Source organism: Centroberyx affinis, unplaced genomic scaffold (genome assembly GCF_046629955.1).
Source record: "Centroberyx affinis isolate AG114_WGS23_722 - 3 ecotype Tasmania unplaced genomic scaffold, CSIRO-AGI_Caff_v1 ptg000332l_1, whole genome shotgun sequence".
Lineage (NCBI taxonomy): Eukaryota > Metazoa > Chordata > Actinopteri > Beryciformes > Berycidae > Centroberyx > Centroberyx affinis.
In genome coordinates this window covers 458,933-485,002 of record NW_027279007.1, presented here as the reverse complement: position 1 = coordinate 485,002, position 26,070 = coordinate 458,933, and the positions used below count along the sequence as shown (strand labels likewise).

The window sequence follows — 26,070 nt, the reverse complement described above, 5'->3', positions numbered from 1 at the left end:
GAAAAGCACAAGCATCTATGGAGGAAACTTGAAATAAATTGATCATGAATAAAAAAAAAAATAAACTTTGTTTTCCCTTTTCATTGGAGGGTAGTTTGTGATTCTTTTGTTTGTGGTTTGTGGTTCTCTGTTGAATAGTCTTACCCCCCCCCAAAACATCTAGGCATTAGTTCATTGCATAAGTCATTACATGCAAAATGGTTGAACCAGTTGTCATAATCTGTCAAGCATATTTTTATACATTTCTATTAGACTTTTTTTGTAAATGTGTCCTGAATTGATGAATTGCTCTCAGGTGAATCTTGACTTTCACTAATGAATCAATGATCAACCAGTTCTCTAAAATAGCTCAGAGGTGCATCTCATGAACCTTCAACTGGCAAGCATATATAGACAGAGCACATGTCTGACAATGGAAGAACAACAAGGAAATGAACAGAGTCAGCCGGGAAGAAGAAGAGGAGTAAGGCTGCGTGGTGGAAGGGTAGGGAGGCAAAACAGAGGAAGAGGTAGAAGAGGCCAGGGACATAGGCACGTTCCCGATGAAATAAGGGCCACAATTGTGGACCATGTTCTCAATCATGGCCTTACAATGGCCGAGGCTGGTCGAAGGGTGCAGCCGAATGTTGGGAGAACAACCGTGTCCTCAATCATGCAAACGTTTCGTAGACAGAACAGGTATGTAATCCAACAATGTGCACTGTACTGTAATACTGTATACTTACTGTACTTACAGTATTCCACTTGTATTTTACAGTATACAGTAAATATACTTTATACAGATACATACTGTACATATACTGTAACACAAACACACACACACATATGTATACGTATATATACACAGTGACATATTTTTTGAAATCTTACTCAATCTTATGTTTTGCATTACTGTATTTTTCCCCACATAGGACTGCAAGACTACCTCACAGGGGTGGCAGAGGGCCCTTTGTCACCTCAACAGGAGGAGGCTATTTGCACCATGGTCATAGCAAATAATGCCATTAGACTAAGGGAGATACAGAGTGCCATTATATACTGAACAAAAATATAAATGCAACACTTTTGGTTTTGCTCCCATTTTTCATGAGTTGAAATAAAAGACTTTTTCTATGCACACAAAAGGCTTATTTCTCTCAAATTTTGTTCACAAATTTGTTTAAATCTGTGTTAGTGAGCACTTCTCCTTTGCCAAGATAATCCATCCACCTGACAGGTGTGGCATATCAAGATGCTGATTAAACAGCATGATTATTGCACAGGTGTGCCTTGGGCTGGTCACAATAAAAGGCCACTCTAAAATGTGCAGTTTTATCTTGAAAAAAGACATTTATTAGGCACTGAACTATGGATCTCACATGACTAGTGCTACAGATATGCATTTTTTGAAAAACCAGTCAGTATGTGGTGTGACCACCATTTGCCTCATGCAGTGGGATGTTTTCAGCTTCCAGGAATTGTGTACAGATCCTTGCAACATGGGGCCGTGCATTATCATGCTGCAACCTGAGCTCTGGTGGACATTCCTGCAGTCAGCATGCCAGTTGCACGCTCCCTCAAAACTTGCGACATCTGTGGCATTGTGTTGTGTGATAAAAACAAAAAAAAATGGGAGCAAAAACAAAAGTGTTGCGTTTATATTTTTGTTCAGTATAGAAGAAAACAATGTCTTTGAAAACATCCAATCTGTTAGCTTCTCAGCTATTGACAGGGTGCTGAAAAGACACCAGATGAGATGAGCATGCTACCATTTGAAAGGAATGGACAGAGTGAAGGAGCTACAGTACCGGTAGGTACAGGTAAAACATCTATGTGCATACAGTAACTGTACTTTACAGTAAACAGTACAACATTATATAGTGATATACAGTACAGTAAGTGTGACCTGTACACATTTGCTATGGCTGTAGAAAAGAACATGCAATATGTATACATTTGATGTAACTGTATCTTGTCCAAAATGAAAATACATGTAATTCATAAAACTCATTTTGTATCTTCTGGGATATAGCGTATAATGGAACTGGAATCAAGTGAACCACCTCACAACTTCATATACCTGGATGAGGCTGGCTTCAACCTGGCCAAAGGCAGGAAGCGTGGTCAAAATGTCATCGGCCACAGAGCTCCTGTCAATGTGCCAGGCCAGCGGGGAGGGAGCATCAGTATGTGTGCTGCTATTTCAGAGCATGGTGTGCTAACTCGTGTTCCCATTATAGGGCCATACAACACACAGCATCTATGACTATCTGTACTGTAGGGAGAGAGATAACAGTGAAACTATGATCAAAATAATCAGTCTCCTACATTCTATAATTGTTCTTGTGAATGAAATAATGAAGTTTAACGCTTCATCAATTTGCTGGGGACCCCCTCGGATGCCCTCAAGGACCCCTGGTGGTCCCCGGACGCCATGTTGAGAACCACTGCACTACAGGATGCTGATGGAATTCCTCCCAGAGTTGTTGAGCCCCTGTTCTAGCGGTCAGCCACTCCGATCATCTGATCAAGGCCTTTTATTTGTTCCCCGTTCCTATTTTAAGTCCAGAGGTGATCGTGCTTTTGCGGTTGTAGCTCCCAAACTTTGGAACAGCCTTCCCCATCCCATCAGATCTGCTGAATCTGTGGATTGTTTTTTAAGTGGCTTCTGAAAACTCATTTCTATAGGTTAGCCTTTTTATAAAAAAATCTCTATTTTTCTTCAGTTTTATTTTGGTTGTGTGCTTTAACTTTTGATAACCTGTCATATGCATGTATATATGTTGGTATGTATGTAGGTATGTTTGTATACTTGCATTTGAATGTGTGTATTTTATATGTGAAGCACTTTGTAACTGTGTGTTTTAAAAAGTGCTATACAAATAAAATTATTATTATTCCCCATACAGCGCTGCATGTACAGTTCTGCCTAAGGGGTGTTTCCTATGTTTACATTTCTAATTTTGTATTTTTTTCCTTTGTGCTATGCAGTGCTGTAAAACATATAAGATGTACAAGTTCATGTTTTAACACAAGAGCCGTAACCACAAATAGGAACATTTCTTCCGGTGATTGCAAATACAGAAGGTTCCCAATTTAAGTCTGTTGTAGCTGCTCATAAGCCAGTCTCAAGGCCCCCTGCTAAGTTCACATTTAAAAAGTCAACATTGCTTGATTGCGATTTAGATCTTAAGATCACTGATTTATTTTGTTAGGAGTCGCCGTATGAGGCTAACAATTACGATGCTGAAAGGTTTTAATCAAGAGCCCGTCGCAAATAATCACCTCTTCGAATTAACCACACAGTTGGTAAACGCTGATTTTTATTTTTTAATTCTTGTTCTCTCACAAAAATAACTACTTGTTCGAAGTAACAAGTCCCGAAACACAAGGTTACCCTTGAGAAACAGAACATGGTCATCTATAAGCCTTTTTTTAAACCATATTACAACCAACCAAATATATTACACAGGTGTCTGCAGTAATTCAACTGTTCAATAAAATTCATAAAAATCCAATATCAAGTTCTGGCATAACAGCACTTTTCAAGGTGAGTCAACATGCGTGATTAGCCTCTCTAAGTACTTCCAATGTTGCCGACACCCAAGGATGCATAAAGGCTTCAGCACAAATATATAAAAATCCATCTTTCAAAACCACTAAATAAATGTCCCATATCTTCTCTCTTTTGACATCTTATATACAGTAACTCAGAGGCAGCGCCAACGCTCTGCTCGCTGCATCCTTCATCTGTGACACTAAGTGGACAGGGCATGAGGAAGATTAACTAGAGAATAATTTGGTTTTTGAAGCTGCGGTTGAGGTCTTTGTGCGGGAGGACAATCGAGTTGAGTATAATCACCTCGGAGGGGATGGTCACGTTACAACCTGAGGAGACAAAAGCAGGTATTTAGTCTGCAGTGCGGTGTGCAGTCTGCCTGGGACTGAAATGCTGCAAAGCACCAAGACATTTCAATGAAAACCCTCAATAGACAGTTTTTTTTTTAGAAATTGAGTTCCTCATAACATTGACTGAACCCTGAACCAAGTCTTTATTCTTTGAATTTTCTAATTTATTCACAAATATGGCTTTTCAACCAGTGGATTTTGTCATATACTGTGATTTCAGGTAAAATCTTAAGGTAATAATGTGCCATTTAATACAAATAATAAAATCTGTATAAAATCTAAATAAAAATCTGTTTTGCTACTCTCTATCACTGATTGATACAACACCACAGTGATTCAACTACATAAATACTAAATATTTATGTATATAATCTACAGCATATTTAACTATCTGAGGTCAGCAGTGAATACAAGCTTCAAATTTCACCCAAGGTCAGAGCCTGCTTACCGAGAATAGTAATTGAGGGCGTGAGTTTCCCATCTCTGAACAGGGTCTCACTGTCAATCTTTGCATAGGGGTCATTGGGGTTGGGGTCGCTTGGAGTTCCTTCTACTCTTGCCCACTTGCCAATGGTGCTGTCCCATCCCACAATGCAGTTCAAAACACAGCTGTGATCCTTGTGGGAAAAGAGAGGAGTTAAGTTAAAGCAGATGCAATCATTTAAATACCAAACTGAGCATGGGAGAGGGGATGGTCACATGACAGAACAGTATCTACTGTCTATTAGGATACCAAGAAGTACTTGTCAGGGATAGGGCCAAATTGAAATATTCATAACCCAGATCAAAAGCACTGAGTGTTTATTTGAAATTATAGCTCAACTAACAAATTGCCCTTGTGGGCAATATGCAATGCAAGTCAATATGTCACCATCATTCTAAACTCATTTTGGAGACACCCTATCATCAGTGGAGGCACGAGGGATTGTATTATGCCAATAGTCAAATCGTTAAAAATGACATCTCTTTGTGAAAGGCAGAGGTAACAAAACAATTTCTGGTATGACTGGACAGCATAAAGATCCTTGTCACCGTTGAAATGTGACTAATCTTGCTAATAAAATTTCATTTTCATTTCATTTCAATGTTTATTTGAATAGGGACAGATACATAGACATAGAACATTTAAACGTCTGATGTCACATATAACATTTATAGGCTAAGCTAATTTGCAATGTTTGTCCCTAGATGGGCTTTTGTAAAAACACTGTTAAAAACAGATATACAATACAACAGAGATAGAATACACACACAAAAAAACATTGTCAACATAAGACAGATAGTACAAAAAAAAGAAAGAAAGAACACAGCCTGGTATAAGAAAACAAGGAAATCAAGAAAGAGAGAGACAAAGTCACTCATGACTACATGACTGGTTGCTCTTCAGAAACTGTTTTAGTTTGTATTTAAAATTATCCCAATTATGACCGTGTTTGAGATGTGTGGGTAATGAATTCCATATTTTAACCCCCTGTACAGAGAAAGCTGTTTGTCCAAGGGAGGTTTTGCAATAAGATACTTTGCAATTCCCCACAGCAGCACCCCTATTGGTTGTGCCAGAAACCCAAAGAGGTTTCACCATATCACAGAGAACAGGAGGAGCCTGATTATGAATACATTTATGAATAAGTTCTATATTAGCAAATTTAATAAAATGATCAAAACTTAAGATGTTTAATTTCTGTATGACACGACAATGGTGAAACCTAATCGGCTTCCTGTCAAGAATTTTTATTGCACGATTGTATATCATCTTAAGAGGTCTGATTACAGAAGGACTAGCTTGAGACCATGAAGTTACACAATAACTCAAATATGAGAAAGGAATTGTATAAAGCCATAAAATTAACCAATAAGGGACGCTCCCCAGGCATAGATGGCCTTCCAGCTGAATTATATCTAGAACTATGGAGTATCTTGGGACCTATTTGGCTGTCCACCATTAACTCAGCTATAGAGAAAGGCTATTTTCACCGAGATCTCAACACGGCACTTATCACAGTTCTACCTAAACCTGGTAAAAACCTTCAAGACTGCTCCAGTTATCGGCCTATATCCCTAATTAATGCAGATATAAAAATTTATGCTAGAGTCATTGCGCTGCGCCTAGAGAAGGTCATAGGAACTTTGATCAACCCAGACCAAACAGGATTCCTAAAGGGTCGATTAGCATCTGACAATGTTCGTCGTGTTTTGCATATTATCTCTGAAACAAAAAAGATAGACTCGCCCAGTGGACTTCTATTTCTCGATGCCGAAAAGGCCTTCGATTGACTAGAATGGAGATATTTATGGAACGTTTTAGAAAAATTTAAGTTTGGTCCAAAGTTCATCAAAATGGTTCAAGTTTTATATGCTAATCCCTCCGCCAGGGTCTCCACGGGAGGACTTTTTTCAGACCTTTTTAATATCTTTCGTGGGTCCAGACAGGGGTGTCCGGCCTCACCCTTAATATTCAACCTTTCATTAGAACCGCTGGCCCAATATATACGACAGAGCCCATTGGTTGCCCCAATAATAATAGGAACCATGTCCCATTCTGTTTCTATGTATGCAGATGACACGCTTATATATCTCTCAAATCTGCAATACTCCCTTCCAAATGCTCTCAAAATTATAGAACACTTTGGGACACTGTCTGGCTTTAAAATTAATCATACCAAGTCGATTCTAATGTTACTTAATACGGACACAGGCAGAATGGGTGTTATGCCCTGCATACCAGTGGCACATAAGGTGACATATTTAGGTATAGAGATTAGCCCCTGTGTCTTTGCAATAGCAAAGAACAATTACTCCTCCATTTTGAGGAAGATTGAGGACGATCTTGGGAGATGGAAGCCTCTTGCATCATCAATACCGGCCCGTATTGCCACAATAAAAATGAATGTGCTCCCCCGTATTAATTTTGTTAGTTCGATGCTACCATTGTCACCCCCAGTAAATTATTGGAAGAAGCTTGACTCATTGTTAAAGAATTTTGTTTGGAATGGAAAGCGCGCGCATTAAGTGGTCAACCCTGCAAAGAAATAAGTCTCAAGGTGGGTGGGCCTGCCCAAATTTTAAGCTTCATCATTGGTCTTTTGTGCTGCGCTCTTTACACTACTGGTTTGATACAGAGATGCATTGTCCTTGGAAATACTTAGAACAAGAGCTGGTTTCACCCTTAAGGCTCCGGGATGTGGCCTTCTCTGGGCTAAATCATAGGAAATGTACTATACAATATGGACCAATAATATCGTACACAATACAAACCATGGCAAATGTGGAAAGATACCTAGGCTTCAAGTCAAAATGGCACAAACATTCACCTATCTGGCATAACTTAAATCTGCTGTCAGATGGCAAACCCTTTGCTGTGGAATCATGGGCCCAAAAAGGCATAAGAATATTGGATGATGTTTCAGGTCAGCAATCAATTCTTGACTTCCCAGACTTGATATCCCACTTTGGTATTTCAAGAAACTCGCTATTTTTTTTACTTTAGGCTGAGATCAGCTCTTAGGGCATACAAAGTTCCCTGGGGACCAGACTTAGCTAATCACCCCATAGTGTCTTTGATAGAGAAAGCACCACAAAAGGGGATAGTCTCTTACATTTATGACTGCCTTATGTCACATCCCTCTGCAAAAATATCTGGGTTTAGGATGTGGGAGAACGATCTGCCCCAGTGTGAAGGGGTCATAGACTGGAATGTTGTATGGGATCATGTCTTTGGCGCATCTAAAAACCCAAATCATCAGTTAATTCATTATAAAATCTGTCACAGAACATACTTGACTCCACGTAAAAGACACTTGATGGGTTTGGCCCCCCACCCATACTGTACATTTTGTGGTCAGGGGACTTTGGGCACTCTGATGCATGTCTTATGGGAGTGTCCAGATGTGCAAAGGTTCTGGGTTGAGGTAGTGAAAAAGGTGTCTAACTTGGTGGGAAAACGCTTCCCCTTAGACCCTGTTCTCCTCCTGTTGAGTGACAACTCCAGGTTCGAGATCTCAGAGAGAGAGCGCAAACTTTGGTTGGCTGGCATGACGGCAGCAAAAAAAAACATAGTTTTACATTGGCTACCTCCCCACCAATTGTCATTAAAGCATTGGTTACAAGCTCTCCTTGATGTGATATACTTGGAGTTGTCATCAGCAAGGGATTAACCCTTGTGTTAAAACACAAACATTGGACATGTGGAGGAATGCTGCAGAGAATGTTAAAACTATGCTATTGGCATGAATTTAAAGTGTCCTTTTGTTTTCTTTTGAATTTTCACCCCCCCTTTTTCTTTTTTTTTCTTTTTCTTTTTCCTCTTTGTATAACTGCGATTTTACTTTGTATGTACTTAATACCCTGAGCCTAATTATTTTACATTTAACTGGATATTGCTTCTTTTATTTTAGGACCTGTTCTCTGTTTTGTGTGCCCCTTGGAGGGAGGGACAGTTGGTGGGAGGGGGGTGGGGGGTAGGGGGTGAAATGTAATGTAATCTGCACTATTCTGTATGCTCCTATGTATGTCATTCACCCTCTAAAAGGGAAACTTAAAAATCTAAAATTAAAAAAACATTTAATTACAAAAAAAAAAAGAGAAAATCATTGAATGCATGTAGATATTTGCAGCATGAGATGGTAGACAGTTCCTAATCAGTCTAAATGTATATAAATTTGCTTTTGCTACTCTGCTCACCATTTGTGCATGTTTCTCAAATTTTAGATGGGAGTCTAACATCAAGCCAAGATATTTAACCTCATAAGCCTGTTTAATCGATTGTCCATTGATTTTTAGATTTAATTTATTTACTTCATCTGGTGAGGACAGTCTCCTGGACGAGAAGCATATTGACACAGTTTTCTTAACATTCAGTGTTAGACAAGAATGTTTGAGCCATACTGCTACCGATTCTAGATGTTCTGCCAATTGTGTGGAAACTGAGGTGGTAGTCCGGCCAGACACATATATGATGGTGTCATCTGCATATATCTGGAGACCTGCTCCTGGGCATGATTCTGGAAGATCGTTTATATATAAACTGTAAAGAAGCGGTCTGAGAATGGACCCCTGTGGGATTCCCGTTTTGCAGCCTAGTAAAGATGATTGTGTATTATTAATAACTACACATTACTCACGATTACAAAGATAAGATTTAAACCATTGTAAAGTTTTATCAGAAAAGTTATATTTGGAGAGTTTAGAGATAAGAATATCATGATTAACGGTGTCGAATGCTTTTTTAAGGTCCAGGAAAACTGCCCCCACCAACTTAACCTTTATCAATTGAGCATTTAAGTTGTTCTATAAAAAAGCAATTAGCACTCTTGGTAGAATAATTAGAACGGAAACCAAACTGCAATGGGTGCAAGTAGTTATGCATTTCCAGGTACACAAGTTGTGAGGCCACATTTTTCTCCAAGACCTTGGAAAAAAACAGGGAGAATACTAATTGGCCTATAATTTCATGCCTGATCAGCTGCTCCAGATTTAAAAATCGGTATAACTCTTGATTGTTTCCACCCATCAGGAAACTTCCCAGTTGCAATAGATACATTAATCAGATGAGTGAGAGGATCTACCAACATATTGCTATACTTCTTTAGAAAAGCAGTATCCAAATTAAAAAGATCTTTCGAGTGACTGTTGGTAAACTTGTCTATTATTTGAAGAACTTCTATTCGATTAGTTTGTTGTAGCTTAAACGAATGAGTAGTTTCATTTTCCAGACTGGCCATGATAGGCCTACTGGGTTGTTTGAAATTGTTGGTGAGTTCCTCAGTAGATCTGATAAAGAAATGATTAAATTCCTGGGCAATTTGTCCGCTTTCTGAGATCAACTGATTTTTGACTTTTAATTAACTTATTATCTCTCTTCTGTGTCTTAATCAGATTGTTTATTTGCTTCCAGATTGATTAACTGTTTCCTCTCGCATCTGTAATTACTGAGATGTAATAGTCAGCTTTTGCATTTCTTAATTCTTTAGTAACACGATTCCTTAGTCCCTTATACAGGGCCATATCAGTATTCAAGCGACTTTTTAAAGCAGTTCTAAGTGCAAGGTCTCTTTGTTTCATAAGTTTTCGAATTGGCACATGTCCCCAGTTAGGATAGTTTTCTATTTGAACATTTGTGTGTTTTGATAAACTTGCCCACAATTGCACCAACCGTATTCATAAGCTCATTACAACATGCATTGGAATCGTCGTCATTCAAAACATTGTCCCATTGTACCCTGCTTAGTTCACTTTCCAGGTTTGCCAGATCACACTTTGAGATTGCCAGAAAATTTGATTTAAGATTACTACAATCAGGGAAGCGTTTTTTTGTTAGTTTCCTCACTGCCAATGTCATATTGTGATCTGACAAACCTGTTATGAGATTATACTCGATTATACTCGGATCTCGTAATCCGGGTGGCACCTGTAACGCTCTGGCTAAAATCAAGTTTGTGAGGTTTGTGCAAAATGTTGAGGATGTCTCCAGCAGTGGAGGGGCGGATACATTTGGTTCACAATTCCCGATGAAGTTTTCTACTGTAACTGCAGTTTACATTTTCACCTTAAGTTTTTCTTATTTAACCATGATCAAAACCTTATTCTAACCTTAACCAAAGGTGTTTTACTTGATCAGGTGAAAATGGCGTGTCCAATTCAAGCTATTGTCACTGTCACATACCACGTTTTGTGGTAGAGGAAAGTAATGTCCACAATATTTGTGTCCACAACACGTACTCTGCGTTTCGGAGTTCGTGCTCATTGGAGATTCAGCCCTGTGATGTTTCTCCTTGTCCAGCATGTAAGCCAGTATATGTTCATACAGGGGCTCACCTGTAGAGTTGCACCATGGAGGATGATGGATTCTCGGACTCTCACCCCAGCACCAATGGTCACTCCAGTGCCAATGGAGACGTTGGGACCCAACTGTGGAGAAAAAGGAACAACTGACCATAGGTGATAACCGTTGCACACAAATGCTCACAATAAATAAACAACAATCAACCATCCAGCTAGGAGTGAAGACGGCCTTTCCTTATTCCCAGACTCATTTCTTTCTATGCATTTATGGTGTACAGTGCAGTATAATATGGAAGGACCCTTACCACAGCAGTGGGGTCAATATTGGCTGTAGGATGAATATAGACGTTACCTAAGGAAACAGAAAGTAGCATGAATAGAACTGTCAATAAATGCACTCTAGGAAAGAGCAAAGCTACAAAAGGTTAATAAATGTACCGCTTATTTTGGGCCCTCCCTCCTCATTTGAGGCCAGTCTTTCAGGATGGGTTTTGTGGTACTGGTTGAGGTACAATCGACTGGCATAAATCGCAGACCTGGGAAAAGATTCAAAACAACAACAGAAGATGATTATGAAGGTAAAGACGGCTAGCTTTCAGCCTAAACATAAAGCAATTTCTTTTGAATTAGGGGCAGTAATGTATGGTTATGTTGTTCACAGCACAATGCACCAGCCGACCAGACCTGGGTCCATTCACACTGTTCATTTTACCACATGGGTGGGGTTACGGCAGCAGCACAATTGAGGGTGAGGTAAGTTTTCTATCACATAAAAGTATGTTAAATAGCCTTCCAACTACTTTTCTGTGATTGTGTTAAGTTTCTGGCATGCATTTGCTGAATCTCATTTCAGAGTCAGTCAAGAAAACATTCAACATTTTAGGCTATTTAATACCTTTAATTCGCAACGAATTATGTGAAATTCAAATCGAGAAACTGTCTGGAGTCTGCACCAAATTGACGGGAAGGGAACACTGATATGGACTCCACTCTGTGAATGTGTGAAAAATGAAATGGACCGACAAAAGGGGGCGTCAACACATCTGGGTATTGCAGGGGTTTCCCCCGAGTGAGGAGGCAACGTAAAACACTCGTAAATGATATTCAGCCATTGTATTGTCCTTTGTGGCACACCTCACTTACTGTATCTGCTATGCTGCTGGATATGACGTATGCACTCACCCTGCAGATTTGATCTGGCTCCAGAAGCTGAGGGTTTTATATACGTAGAGCTTGCCCTGTCCTGCCAGGGCGGTGAAGATGTCCTGCTCCAGCCGGATGGCTTCCGCCCGGTGCCAGCCGTTGGTTGGCTCCTCTCTAGAAGAGACAGGACAGGCCTTCAGATTATGGCACTGTGTTACAAACCAGGGCCTGGGGCCTCATTTATTAAAAAAAAACTCAAAGTTTGTGCTTACAATCAAATCCAAACCAATGTTGGGATTTATAGAAAAAAGAAATCTCAATGCCAAAATCAGTAGGTTGCATTGATCTACTCAAATTTCTGTGATATTATGATAAAACTAAATTCTGACATTATCTAAGGTATGAATGCCATGAATACAATTAAAGTTGTTTTTTTCCATATTAGCAACATTTTTTAAAAATGAGGCTCCTGGTTTCCCAAAGGTCACTGACTTAATGGATCAAAGGTCATCTTAGTACTAAGAGGCTATTGAGGGACCTAAGCCCAGGGTTCTCCCACTACAACCAAGAAGATTTGCAGGTTTGTGCTGCAGCCTAGCCCCGACACACCTGATTCAAGTCGTTTTTACTGCCCATTAAAGCCCTCGGTGGCCAACCTGACCGTTCTCTCTGACCGCCTCATGAACAATTCAAATATTTAGTAGATGTTGTTTCATTGCATAACAAATTGTGTAGGAAATGGAATAGGAATTGTGTAAGAATTCTGAATCAGTTCCAATGACCTTCTGTTTACCTCTCAAATACTTCATAGTCTGTGAGTGTGTAGTTCTTCAAAACCAACCCAATGGCAATGTTGCCACCAAAGTCTCTCTAAAAGCCGGGCAGAACCCCAGATTCAACGCCTTGTGATTCAGCTCCCAGAATTAGACGCGAGCGCTGATTTAAAATGCATCGCTGATAAAACGTTGACTCAGATGTGTCAGTGCTGGATTGAAACCAAAGCTGATTACCCAGTAGTGATCCAAAACTAAAGTGGAAGAGTCTACTTGTTCCATATTAATCAACATCTCTGGTACAGTATATCCAAGCTAGTGCATTGTGAGAGCCCCAAGATGAAAGGGAGTGTTAAAAATTGATGAAAAGAATATTAAAAAGGATTGTGCCCACAATGGAAGTTTGGTCAAAAAGGAAGATAATATGTGGTTAGAGGCAAAGTACTCCCAGTGAGATTTTGCAAAGTGTAACCCTTTTCATGTATATCAAGCATCTCGCTTGTGTCGAAAATGTTGCTGATTATTCAGTGCACCGCTTGACAGCTTTTAAAGTGCACCTGATACAAGCAAGTGACTTATATTCTCATATTTGAAGTCTCATTATCTATGACAGGGATGCACGTTAGGTCACATAAACTATGGAGAATGTGAAAACACAAAAAATGAAATGTGTCAAATCTCCAATCAACTTTAAAAAAAATTACACACTTTGGCAAACATTAATCCCATGTGCCCTAACTGTAGCTGTATGAAGTCTTGAGCACTTTTAGGCCGTGATCAGATAGGAGGCTTTTTTTCTCATGTTCAGACGCAAAGCACAGCTGTGACCGTTGCTAGTAACAAAGAGCAAGAGCTCAAAAGGCATGAGGAGTGTTATATCATTCTCCATCCTATGCAATATAATTATCTAATTAGCATTAACTAACTTGAAGTAATGAAGGGGATAACGTTGAAAATAAAAGCGGACGAGATGAAGTTAGAGATTGCTCTGCTTGCTCTTGAAGCAGGAGCGGATTCAGAGACGGAGGATGTGGATACAGGATGTCTTCCTAGGGAGAACAGAGCACCGACAGTTTCATCATCTTGTCTGCCTAGATAGAACCCGGTTCAGACATGTTCAACTTGGAGAAACCCGAAATGTGCTGCATCCAAAATGCAAGCTGCATAGGAGAAGACGTGCGCCTGTTGTAACTAGGGCTGCAACTAACGAATATTTTCGTTGTCGATTAATCTGTCGATTATTTTCTCGATTAATCGATTAGTTGTAACCCTAACCCTCTATAAAATGTCAGAAAATGGTGAAAATGTCGATCAGTGTTTCCCAAAACCCAAGATGACGTCCTCAAATGTCTTGTTTTGTCCACAACCCAAAGATATTCAGTTTACTGTCATAGAGGAGTAAAGAAACCAGAAAATATTCACATTTAAGAAACTGGAATCAGAGAATTTTGACTTATTTTTCTTAAAAAATTACTCAAACCGATGAATCGATTATCAAAATAGTTGGCGATTAATTTAATAGTTGACAACTAATCGATTAATCGTTGCAGCTCTAGTTGCAACCAAACCAATGAAAATAACTGGGGGGAAAAAGGCGTGTTCAAAAAGGCGTCCCATGTGATCACAGCCTCATCATGGCTAATCTGTCTCTAGCTGACACCTGACACTGAGCACTCTACAACCACACCGTGCAGCCTAGTTGTACCAACTTACCCATCGTATGGATATCTGATGATTGTGGGAGGGAGGGAGGGAGGGAGGGGAGGGAGAGGGGGGCAGGAAACAGAAATCATGGCAGGGAGGAGAAGGGAAGGGGAAAAAAAGACAAATGAAGAGAATGAAAGAAAAGGAATTAATGGTATTCACGTGCATGCCCCCCCCCAGCGCACAGGGAGGAAGCCCTCCCACTCACAACAACATGTCCTGCTGGTTCTTCTGGAAGACGCCGCCGATGTGCTGGAAGATGTCGGGGGTGAACAGGTATATGCCGCAGTTGATGATGTCGCTCACGAACGTGCTCGGCTTCTCCACGTAATGCAAGACCTGGACAGAAGACGCGGGGGTTAGCGCGGCGAGATGAAACGGCGAGAAGTGGGCATTTGTGTGAATGAGAATGAGACGGGACTGGGGCAATACCTCGTTCGTTTCCTGGTTTTCAACGATGCATCCGTAATTCATGGACTGCTTTCTGTTTGCCTAAGGAAGAATGATGATATGATTCAGGATCAATCCCATGCTATGTTGTTACAGTAAATAGTGAGAACCAAGATCTGGCATGCCAAAAACAAACAAAAAAGGTGGATATCATTACTAACCGCAACCTAAAAGCAGCTAAAATTCTTACAGATGAGTAGAGCTGCAACGATTAATCGATTAGTCGATTAGTTGTCAACTATTAAATGAATCGCCAACTATTTTGATAATCGATTAATCGGTTTGAGTAATTTTTTAAGAAAAATAAGTCAAAAAACTAATCGATTAATCGAGAAAATAATCGACAGATTAATCGACAATGAAAATAATCGTTAGTTGCAGCCCTACAGATGAGTCATTGTTGTTTTCGGTTTTCACTATATTGTGCCAGTTGTATAAAAGCCAGTCAAATGATGAAATCTCACCGTTGTTCCTAGGATTACAAAGCTGTTGGGCTCTCCGTGTTCCTTCTGGAAGCTGAGCATCTCTGGTAGAGGGAACTCGGAGCAGACGTCAGCGTTCAGGACAAAGAAAGCCTCGGGACTGCCTGAGACGATCTGATCTCTGAAGTGATAGATGCCCCCTCCGGTGCCCAAGGCTGCATACTCCTGCAAATACCTGTAGTGCAGGTCCAAGAAGAGCAGCATCACACTGCAGCAAGGAAACTACTACCACTGGTACAGAAAATATTCCATTACAAATGCCTTTGTCCCAAAAAAATATGAGAAATCACAGGATCAGGGCTCGGATTTAGCACTTTTTGTTGATAAAGCATTCGAATAGGAAACGTAGAGCCACAAACTGTATTATAAACAACACTGTGAGTAAAATATGCAGATATACTGTAGAGCCAAACACAAAAACAGTTATAGGGAAAAACTTTGAAGAGTGTCAATAGAGATGCTTTCTATTCTTTAAGTGCTTTGATCAGTCACAGTATTACCCAAGTGAAAATCAGGATGTATGCTCATAAGAACATTTGAAATATATAGCATTTACTTTGATAGAATTGTGCATTTAAGCTAATATGATTGTACTTTTTGAAGGCAGGACATTAGCAGCTGTTAAAATAGTGTTTTAATTGGGTATTTCTATTTTTCCCAAGGCGCTGTAGGCATCGAGAGCCAAATTCAGGTCAGACAGCCAGGGTGTGATAAAATGTAATTCAGAAAAGAAAGGAAAAGAGAGAAATTTCAACTATGAATATTCACACCTTAGCCTCCGTAACTTCCCACAACACCCAGAATCCTCTTCTTTTATTCAGAAAGAACTACACATCATCTACGACCGTGAAGAGGATTTTCTGAGCTTTTTCTTTTCTGAGCTCTGTTGTTTACCTAATGGAAATTTTGAATTCCTGCTGCGCATTCATCAGGAATCTGGTCAGTTCTTCATTTGGCTGGTAAAAGCCGATGAGCAAGATCTCCTTCATATTTGGTACCTTGGAACACAAAAGATGTTCAGGGTTAGACAAAATTTCATTATAAGCTATTCTCTGTATCACTAGGCGCAGGGCAGGAAATTATTAACACCAACCACCAGCTAAATGGATTCAATTCAACCAGCCACTTGGCAGGTGGGCTACGTTAAGTGTGAGACATTTTAAAGGGTAATTCTGGTTATTTTCAACCTGGGCCTTATTTTCCTAGTTTTTGCCATCATCACGATTGATGGCATTGAACATTTCATTCACAAAAAGTGATTGAAACACGTCCTTTAAACACAGTAACACTCACACTGCAGTTACACATATCTTTAAATAGCTGTGATTGAACGATTATCATAACATTTCAGTTATAAAAGCCCATTTGATACTTTTTTTTTGCCTTGCTCACACACTTCCTTGTTTACTGAGCTCCCTGCTGGTCTTCTGCTGCGTTCAAGTCATCTCAGAAGAAGAAGCGCAAGAACAAGATTTTGCTGCTTCAGTATGAAAGCATTCTTTATGTTTTACTCGTTGGAATGGCCACATCCAAAATGTGCTTTTCTGAATTTAAAATCAACCATAAACAAACTACAGCAAATACTTCTCGCTTTTTTTGAGTGTGGTTGATTGTATTAGTGTGAATATAACTGATTATTGTGCTTTTTCACACCTTGGACTGCCAATATCGGTGGATTTGCTGATATTTTTCTACTGCTTGTGTTGACATACTACCAAAAACTCCCACATATACTACTTGTAATTACCGCTAGGAGGCTGATGTGACGTTTTTTCAAAGTTGGCAGTTCGTATTTACAGTAAACAGTATACTTCCCAATGAGCTCATCCTAGTAAAAATAAGTTAAAATAACATATCTAATACCGCAATATACAAAGTTTCAGGCAAGGGATAATTGGAGTTGTAGGAAGGTCCCATTGCAGGGTGAGCTGGTTGGTTACTGTGTTAAAAGGATGTGCTTTAACCGTTTTGACCCTGTGCATGTGTGTTGGGACAGCAGCGCTCCCAGCAACCTGGAGGTATGAACGTTCTAGGGCTGAACAATTAATCGAAATTTTAATCAAAATCGCAATATGGCCTACTGCAATTTTCAAATCGCAGGAGGCGTAATATTTGTTAAAGGTGAAATGTGTGTCAAAATCCCATTTTAAATGAAATATTGTGGTGCTGCAGAGATGTCCTGGCCTACACATCATATTCTACAGACTTAAGAAAACATCTTTGTTTGGTACAGATCCCCGCAAAAATCACATCATAATCATTTTAATACGTTTTTCAATTAAAATGAGAATAATGATGTAAAAATTATCATTCCCTTTAATATCACAAAACATATCGCAATTGCAAAATCAGTCAAAATAATCGCAATTAGATATTTTTTCAAAATCGTTCAGCCCTAGAACGTTCTACAGTGAAGTAAGTGATGAAATTTTCAACACAATCAAATTGTCATGATGGCAAATCATTAGGAAAATAAGGCCCAAGTTGAAAATAGCTGGAATTATCCTTTAAGACCTTTTAATGCCAATTTAAAATCAAATTTAGGATCAATTCCGCCCCTCATAATAAACCTTGAAAGTACAAAAGACAGTAGCAGGATCAGAGTAAATAGTGCAGAGTGCAGAACCAGGGAGGTTTCTCACCGGAAAGTAATGTACCCAGAAAAGTCAACATCCTAAGATCTCTGAGACTGTATAAGGTAACATTTGAGACCTAAAGCCCTTACTTTAGATAATTCAACTTTAAACCGTTTGAGAAATGTAAGGGCCTGGAGAGAAAACATGTTACACACTCTGCAAAAGAGCGGCAGGTGCACAACTGAAACCCAATACATGCTGCTATTCATAGCACCAAATGATAGTGTGTATTGAACTCACCTTGGCACATGCTTCAATGTGGTGTTGCAGCATGGGCACCCCAGCTACTGGAAATAAGGGTTTGGGAACTTCAAATGACAGTGGCCTAAACCTCGTGCCTGCAAAACAATTTATGTGATTACTTGCCGCACTCAAGACAACTTTTTGTCCCTCCTGTTGTTTATAGAGGAGTAAACAGTGTCCTTTCAAAAACGTTACCACTAAAGTTACCCCGATATGTGGCATTCAGTCATGTATTAAGAGAGATCACGCATCAAGCTCATTTAATAAATCTGGCCGTTTAATGTGGCCTCGCTTATCAGCAAACTTGGGGGGGGGGGGGGGGCTCGCGGGCTTGGACACCTGCCACTGTAGGTTTGTCAAAAGTCCCCTTTTCGGCCAGGTCGAAATTTTAAGTTTGTGCCCTCAGCCAGCCCTTTGCGTACATACCTAACAAAACAAAAACTTTTACGAAACGTTAGGGTCTTATGGTAAATTCGGCATACAAGTGATCTACAAAGCAGCACTTTATTTCAATAAAACCTCTACTTTTAGAGTTATTTTCCACTTCTCGATAGGCTTTCCGCTCACCACGGTGTATTGTGGGGCCAAACAATTTTTAAAGTTGAAATCTCATTAAGGAGTACTGCTGGTGGATTGGATGCATGCCGAATTGAACAGCAGATCCTACCGATATGTAAAAGGTATTTAGTCATATTCTGCGTTATGTGTACGTTTGCCACTTTACAGGTAATTTTAAATAGCCACATTTCTGAATCGAGTTTCTGTCAATATACAGAAGAGAACGGAGCGTTGTTACCTGTACACTATTATTATTTATTTGTGAACGGTTTGTGTTGCGGTCATTATCATCACTAATTCTCGTGTTTATAGATTAAGTTAATTATTAGTCTATCAAGTCCAAAATATTATTGTTTTTATTTGTTTGGGTGTCATCTCTATATGCCACGTCAGTGATATACACAAGCTCAGCTGGGCTTAATGCTGAAAGCTAGTTAGTGTTAGCTAATTTCACTTTGACCGCACACACAGCGCTGGCTCTGAAAACATGACGAGCTGTGGACATCCATCTGATTTATTCTCACCTTTCTGGGGACCTCCAATTAAAATAACTGCCTTCAACATCTTGACTGTGAAGCTCCGATAAAGCTCCCTGCCTGACAGCTAGCGGAATCTGCTGCTCTTCTCTCGATACTTCCGCATCCACTTCCTGCTTCTGACGTTTCACGAGGTCAAGGCAAAAACACGGAACGGAGTCACGTTAGATACAATATACACCGAGGTCACTATAAAATCCCTTTTGAGTATCATAGACCTACTACATGTTCCTATGGGAGGATTATAGGAATATTATAGTGATATAGGTGTTTCACTATAAACTCATTACCATAGACACACTATATACCATAGACCAGTGGTTCTCAATGTGGGGTCCGGGGACCACCAGGGGTCCGTGAGGGGCTTCCAGGGGGTCCCCAGCAAATTGATGAATTGTTAAACTTCACCATTATTTCATTTACAAGAAGTTAACATAATTAGAGAATGTAGAAGAATGACTGTTTTGATCATAGTTTCACTGTTATCTCTCTACTGCAATACAGATAGTCATGGAATTCTGCACAAAATCATATCTAACAATAAAAGTCTACTCAGATTTGGGTCCAGGAGACAAAATCAAAACAAATGGGGGTCCGTGGCTCTAATGTGTGCTAAATTGGGGTCCTAGATATGAAAAAAGTTGAGGATCACTGCCATAGACACACTATACTATACATATATATATATATATATATATATACACACACACATATACAGTATGTTCATGAAATCCTATATGACATTTTGTAATTGTTCTGTATCCTAGTACATATTTTTACATACAAAACTAGATATAGCCTACTCCAGTCTAATTCCTGGGCTTCACCAGGAATCATTGAGTCAAGCCCCTGTCAGCATCATGTCCACGTTTTTTCAGGTTAGAGCAACAGCCCCTCAAAATGTCTGTACACGTCCCTGAGCTAACTAGCTCAGATTGGTTCATGTGATAGCACAATGTATAAGGCACTACTGCGCGACGTGACAAGCTGCACATTGTTCGGAAGCATATGTGGAGATTTTTATTCACAGGTCATCCCATTGGTTATATAACGTTACCATCGTAATTAATCATCTCCACAACTTCAAAAGACTCACCCGGACTCGCCCTCACACAGGGGCAACAATACCACAGTGTCACATGACAGGGGGCATAGGGCATCGCTACTCGTATTTATGCTGCCACAACAGCAAAAATATATGTTTCCCTCCAGAGGGGCAGCTCAGCTAAAGAGGGCAAATGGGCTGTTGCTCGTGCAACTTTAGCCCGGTCGTGTGCACGGCCTTGAAGATACCCTACTGGTTGGCAAATTCTTTTTTCGTCATTAGTTTATAAGAATTGCAAAACGAAGAAGCACCTACACTTCAAAAATGGAAAACATTAATGAAATATTACTTAAGTATTGAAAAGGACAATGTCGGAGGACAGCAACAAAGAGAAACAATTTCACAAGATATGCAGCTCAATTTTTGGATTCCGTTCCGTGTTTTTGCCTTGACCTCGTGAAACGTCAGAAGCAGGAAGTGGATGTGAAAATATCGACAGAAGAGCAGCAGATTCCGTTAGCTGTCAGGCAGGGAGTTTTATCGGAGCTTAACATTCAAGATGTTGAAGGCAGTTATTTGAACCTGTTGTCTATCCTATATATAGACCTATTTGTGCCATACTGTGAAAATACCCCGAAGAAGACTCTTGTCGAAATGTCGGCTATAATACATGAATTGTTTTGCGTTGAGGCTACGAGTGTGCGACTTCTTCTTCCACTTCTGCACTGCCTGACCACCAGCACCTCTCCAACACTGGTGTCTAACCCAAACTCCAACCCCTTCTCCTCTATTAAACATACATTAGTCTTGAAAAGTTAGACTTGGAGATGGAAAACAAGCGTTGTGCAACTTTCCTAATGCATTGTATCTCAACCGTAGACTGTAAAAAAAAAAAAACTTTTTTTTTTTTTGAGCCAAATATTCTACAGCCTCAAAATGCATTTAAAACTGTTGGGACTCAAAGATTCAAAGATGTATCTCATTTCAGCCGGTATGTCCTGAAAATGTCAACTCTCTTCATCAATCACGACCAAATTTCATGGATCGACTCGGACATCATCCTACAACATGTGTGCAAAATTTCATAAAAATCTATGCAGTTTATGAAATGCAAATTTTTGCATTGTAGCGCCCACTAGTGGTAGAGCTCAAAATGCTTTTGTGGGCGTGTTCAAGCGACACCAAATCTGCTGCTGACACTATTTTTAAAGTGACAAAAACTGCAATCTTTCTCGCCTGAAGTATTATATTAAAAGATTTTAATCACTGTAGTTTGAGGAAATCTCTGAACAGCTTTTATCAATATGTCACCTGCAGTTCTCTTGCCCTACTGCGAAACCAAACACTTTAATTTTATCCCTGAAATGTCCTTAATTTCTCCGTTACATAAACATTAATTATCCATTAAAAATAACATAGCTTTAAAAAAGTAAGGTTAGTATCATGGGTTTATAAGGGATTTATTCATGAATTGATTCACAGAAACACTAGAAATTAAGGATTTTTTTAATGCTTTTTGTGCATGGTTTATAGGGTTATTGAATGGAATAAATGGAAAAGTTCCTGTCTCCTTGAATTTTTCATTAAATTAGAAAGTAAGGAGTCAAAATTAAGGGGGTGTTTAAGGAGGTTTTGATGGGATCTCCTCCATTAATAACTGCGCATTAATTTTAAGGGGATTTTGCATTAATTAAGGGGTGAATTAATGTAAATGAATGACAATGTAAGGTTATTTTAAGGGATTACTGATTCGTAGAGGGTTGCTTTGACTGTACAGACTGATCAGAGTTCCAGGGTTCAACTGATAATATTGATAACTGCTTTTAAGGAAGGTGACGTTATTACTGAGAAGGAAATTAAGAAGGAGGTGAGGACAGAACTCTCTCTCTCTCTCTCTCTCCCATCATACTAAGGTCAGAAAGAGCCGAGGACCTGATAATATCTTTGATCGAGGACTCAAACCCCGTGCAGAGCAGCTCTGTGATATCTTCTATTTTATCTTCACACTATCTCTTCAGCTGCAGAGAGTGCCAAACATTTGGAAACACTTCACAGCTGTTCCTGTAGCAAAGTGTAAAAACCCAAAGGTGCTTAATAACTTCAGTTGTTCTTAATCCCCTAGTCATGGAAACATTTGAAAAGATAATAATAAAGGAAGTGTTAACTCAGGTGGAGAAATTGTATGTAGAGCTGACAGATGTGTGGAGGATGCTACTCTCACCCTGTTGAAGCTGCTGTTCCAGCACCTCGAGGGCCCTGGGACTCATGCCAGGCTTTTATTCATAGATTTTACCTCATATTTTAATACTATCCTGCTTGCAGAGAAACTTATCTCTCATTTAAGCTTGATTTTAACACTAGGCTTTGACTTTTGAAATAACAGGACCCAGTGTGTGAGAGCAAATGGTACATTGTCCAATGTGCTTCATTCACTGGCTCTCCACAAGGTCGCTGTTTTTCCCCCATTCTGCATTTTTATTAACTTTTGGTGAAACTCCAACATGTGGAACTGGCATATATTGACAATTGCATAGCATTGGCAGAGGTATTCGCTCTACTGAGTGCCATCTAGTTGTGACAGTGTTGGTCTTATTGCAAAGGTCTATGGGTATAAAATGGAAAATGACCAACTACTTATTTCACTGGAGAACAGGATAATTAACTGGTTGACCAAATTTCCCAGTGCTATTCTTTTAACTGGTGGGGATTTTAACTGTGCTCTGAATAATCAGATTGATTGATGACTTAATTCAAGGCCCATCTTCCTACATAACAAATTCAAAATTCATAGAAAGATCTAAAAAAATTCCTAGATGATATTTGCCTCACATGGTGTAACATTAACTACTCTAAATGGTCTCAAATTGACTTCTGGTTGGTGTTTAATTGTATTAATAAAGAAGATATATGTCAATATTCTTCCCACTTCACTTACCAATCATAACGTCTACTAACACTTCTAATAGAGCCTCTTACTGGAAACTGAACAGCTCTTTATTAAAGCACCAAACAGGACAGGAGATTCTAGATTGATTTCTCTTTTTCCTTATATGGAAAAAGCAAAGTCAGAGAACTTGTACACTAAGAACTTTTGAAATATGAGGTTGCTGTACTCCAGCAAAAGCAAGGAAGGCAGAAGAAGAGGAACTTGTTACTAATATAACCCCAGCCGACTTCACAGAGGAAGAAAGGACTGCTATTTTTCAATTACAAACTAGCAGGATGAAATGTACAGTCAAGGCAGAAGGAGCTTTTGTGAGGTCAAGACTGAAATGGCTTGAAGAAGGAGAACGGAACTCCTCCTGTTTCTTCAGAATGGAGAAATGTCGCTCTATAGGCCTATTGAATACTCTTCACCAACTGAATATAAATGGTGCCATAGTATGTGACTCCAAGATAATCTCACAATATGATTCTTCCTTTTATAGTAAACTTTATACTTCTGAAAACTCTCATCAGGCGACAGATCTCATTTTAAATTCTTTGCGGAACATTAAAAACATTAATGCTACAGAAAAAGAACAATGTGACAAACCTATTTTTATTGACGAAGTAATCAATGATATCGAGCATCTCAAAAATAACAAATCGCCTTGGACAGTTGGTTTTACAGCTTAGGTTATTTTCTCAACACATTGCATCATTTCTTTTAAATGTTTTCTCTGAATGTATGGCTAACTATCTTTCTCCCAGCATGACCAAGAAAGACTGTTTCCTCAATAATCATTACAAAATTTTTGTCTCAATTTTTTGCTAAAAGATCAAACTTGGTTTATAGTCTATTACTGATTAAACAAGTCTGGTTTTATGAGGAACAGACATAGTTCCAATAATATCAGATTAGTTCTAGACATAATAGATTACTCAGAATCGATTACTGATAACGGTTTGTATAAGGCCTTCAATTTGTGCATACATTCATTTTTCACTGTCACAATTTCGATTTGGAAGGTTCTTTTGCAAGGTTATTAAAACTTTATGTAGCACTGCTAACTGCTCAGTTAGACTAAAAGGTGGCACTTCTCTTAGTTTTGACATCAAAAGAGGTATGAGACAAGGTTGCCTGATCTCTCCATATCTCTTCCTACTTGCTACCCAACTTCTTGTTGATTATAAATTTATAAAGATAAGTAATGTTATAGGGATCTCTAATTGCAAGTAGTGACATTACAATTAGCCAGTTAGCTAATGACACCAGCTTGTCTTTGAAAAATAGCAGTCAAATTCCTGTTGTACTTAAAGTAATTGTTTTTCCTCAAGCATCTGGCCTTCACTTGAATGTTAAGAAATGTGAACTCTTAGCTATCAAAGAATGTCAAGAGACCTGTTTTTGCAGTATCCCTGTAAAATGAGTTGAAAAAGAGTTGTTCTAGCTAAAATCATATGATGCTCTCTGAACTTTAACCCTATAAATCCTGTAAAACTCAGAAGAAACTAAATCAGTGGCTTCAAAGAGAGACCTGTAGTCATCAACAACCATTGAGTTCCTAAAGGAATCACTGCACATCATCTGTACATCAACCTTTTTGATTTTGATATACTTAATTCTTCCCGTAAGCAAAATTGTCTTTTTGCCCGGTGGTTAGGATGCAGACTTGGGATGCAGCTACAGTATTCTTTTTACAGATTTGCTGTTAGTTGGCATTTGTAGCAATGATTGCCATTGCAGTTAGCTAGTTAAGCTTCATGTACCTGCAACAGAGACTTTACCTGGCACGCCACATTCAAGGAAATGGCTTGACTCCAGCAATAGATGGAGCCCCAAATGAAGCCAGCTAACTTATTTGAGGAGTTTGAGGACATACTTCTCAATTTTGACTAAATTGTTTTGTTTGTCAAAGAACAGCGGCGTTTTAAATCGGCAATTACTTGGCTTTGTTGTTGTGGAGCAGCTAACATTAGCCCCAACCGGCCAGCTGCTAAAAACATCAATGCAAATAAAGTAACGGTGTGTGCCTATAAATCAAACTCAAACTGTAGGCTACAATTTAATTCTGTTTGGAGTAAAGAATATCAGAGCTCATAGCATTATTATGGGTTATTGAGGGTTATTATAGCAAATCCCTACGGTGGCAGCAGTTATGTTTGGTTGTCATGACCTCAAGATGATTTGGTCTCTACTGCTGTTGTTCCTGGGGCTTGCTCTCTGGGGAGGTGGGCAAAGAAAAGAAATAGATCCTTTCCAAATCAAGCATGTTTGTTTTCTTTATTTCCTTCTCAGTAGTGTTGGCAGATAAGGTGAAAACAGGCTCGATGTAGTGTGCTCCAGAAGTATTTGGACAGCAACACACCGTTTTGGCTCTGTAATACTCTTATTAGTTTGGTTGTGAAATGACCCGATCACTCTGACGTTCAAGTGGCTGTCAGCTTTAATAAAAGGGTATTTTCAGCCGTATAGAAACAGCTGATAAATAGGCCTTTTTCGTACATCAATCCAAGGCAATTCAGAGACCAGGTCCAGTCGAGTTCAAGTGAAGACCAGGTTCAAAGAAGGTCGAGGCCAAGTCAAGACCGAGACCAGAGCAAATCAAGTCCAATTCAGGACCAAAATAGGCAATAAACAGTCGGTGTACATGTCTTTCCAAATGTAAAAATACTGCTTAAGGAGTTTCTTAAGGATCACTAGAGATGTAGATCTATCTGCAGGAGCTCTGTACTAAACATTTTAACCTTCAAGTATGTATAGGCAGATAGGCAGGAAAAAAACAAATCAACATCCAATAGTCACCGAGAACAAGACAAGTCTGAGTCAAAATAGAGACTGAAAAGAGTCCAAGGCATTAGGAAGGTGGTGGAAACTGTGTGAAGGTTATTAAAGTGTCTGATGTTTTA

The 26,070-nt window shown here is 39.3% G+C and overlaps 1 protein-coding gene across 2 annotated transcripts; it reads right to left on the bottom strand.

The window, feature by feature from the left end:
• Positions 1-3,201: 3,201 nt before the first annotated feature.
• Positions 3,202-19,295, bottom strand: gmppaa (GDP-mannose pyrophosphorylase Aa). 2 transcript variants are annotated; one of them, XM_071515225.1, is made up of 13 exons: positions 19,182-19,295; positions 18,097-18,194; positions 16,115-16,218; positions 15,203-15,395; positions 14,721-14,780; positions 14,497-14,627; positions 14,298-14,312; positions 11,851-11,985; positions 11,107-11,204; positions 10,974-11,020; positions 10,702-10,794; positions 4,337-4,505; positions 3,202-3,867 (listed from the first exon to the last, which is right to left on the bottom strand). In XM_071515225.1, exons 1-13 carry the CDS (start codon positions 19,219-19,221, stop codon positions 3,767-3,769), a joined length of 1,284 nt encoding a protein of 427 aa, XP_071371326.1. In that variant the 5' UTR covers positions 19,222-19,295; the 3' UTR covers positions 3,202-3,766. The 2 variants fall into 2 exon arrangements, with proteins under 2 accessions (XP_071371326.1, XP_071371327.1); XM_071515226.1 differs by lacking the exon at positions 14,298-14,312 and having other exon boundaries at positions 3,204-3,867.
• Between the last annotated feature and the right edge of the window lie 6,775 nt (positions 19,296-26,070).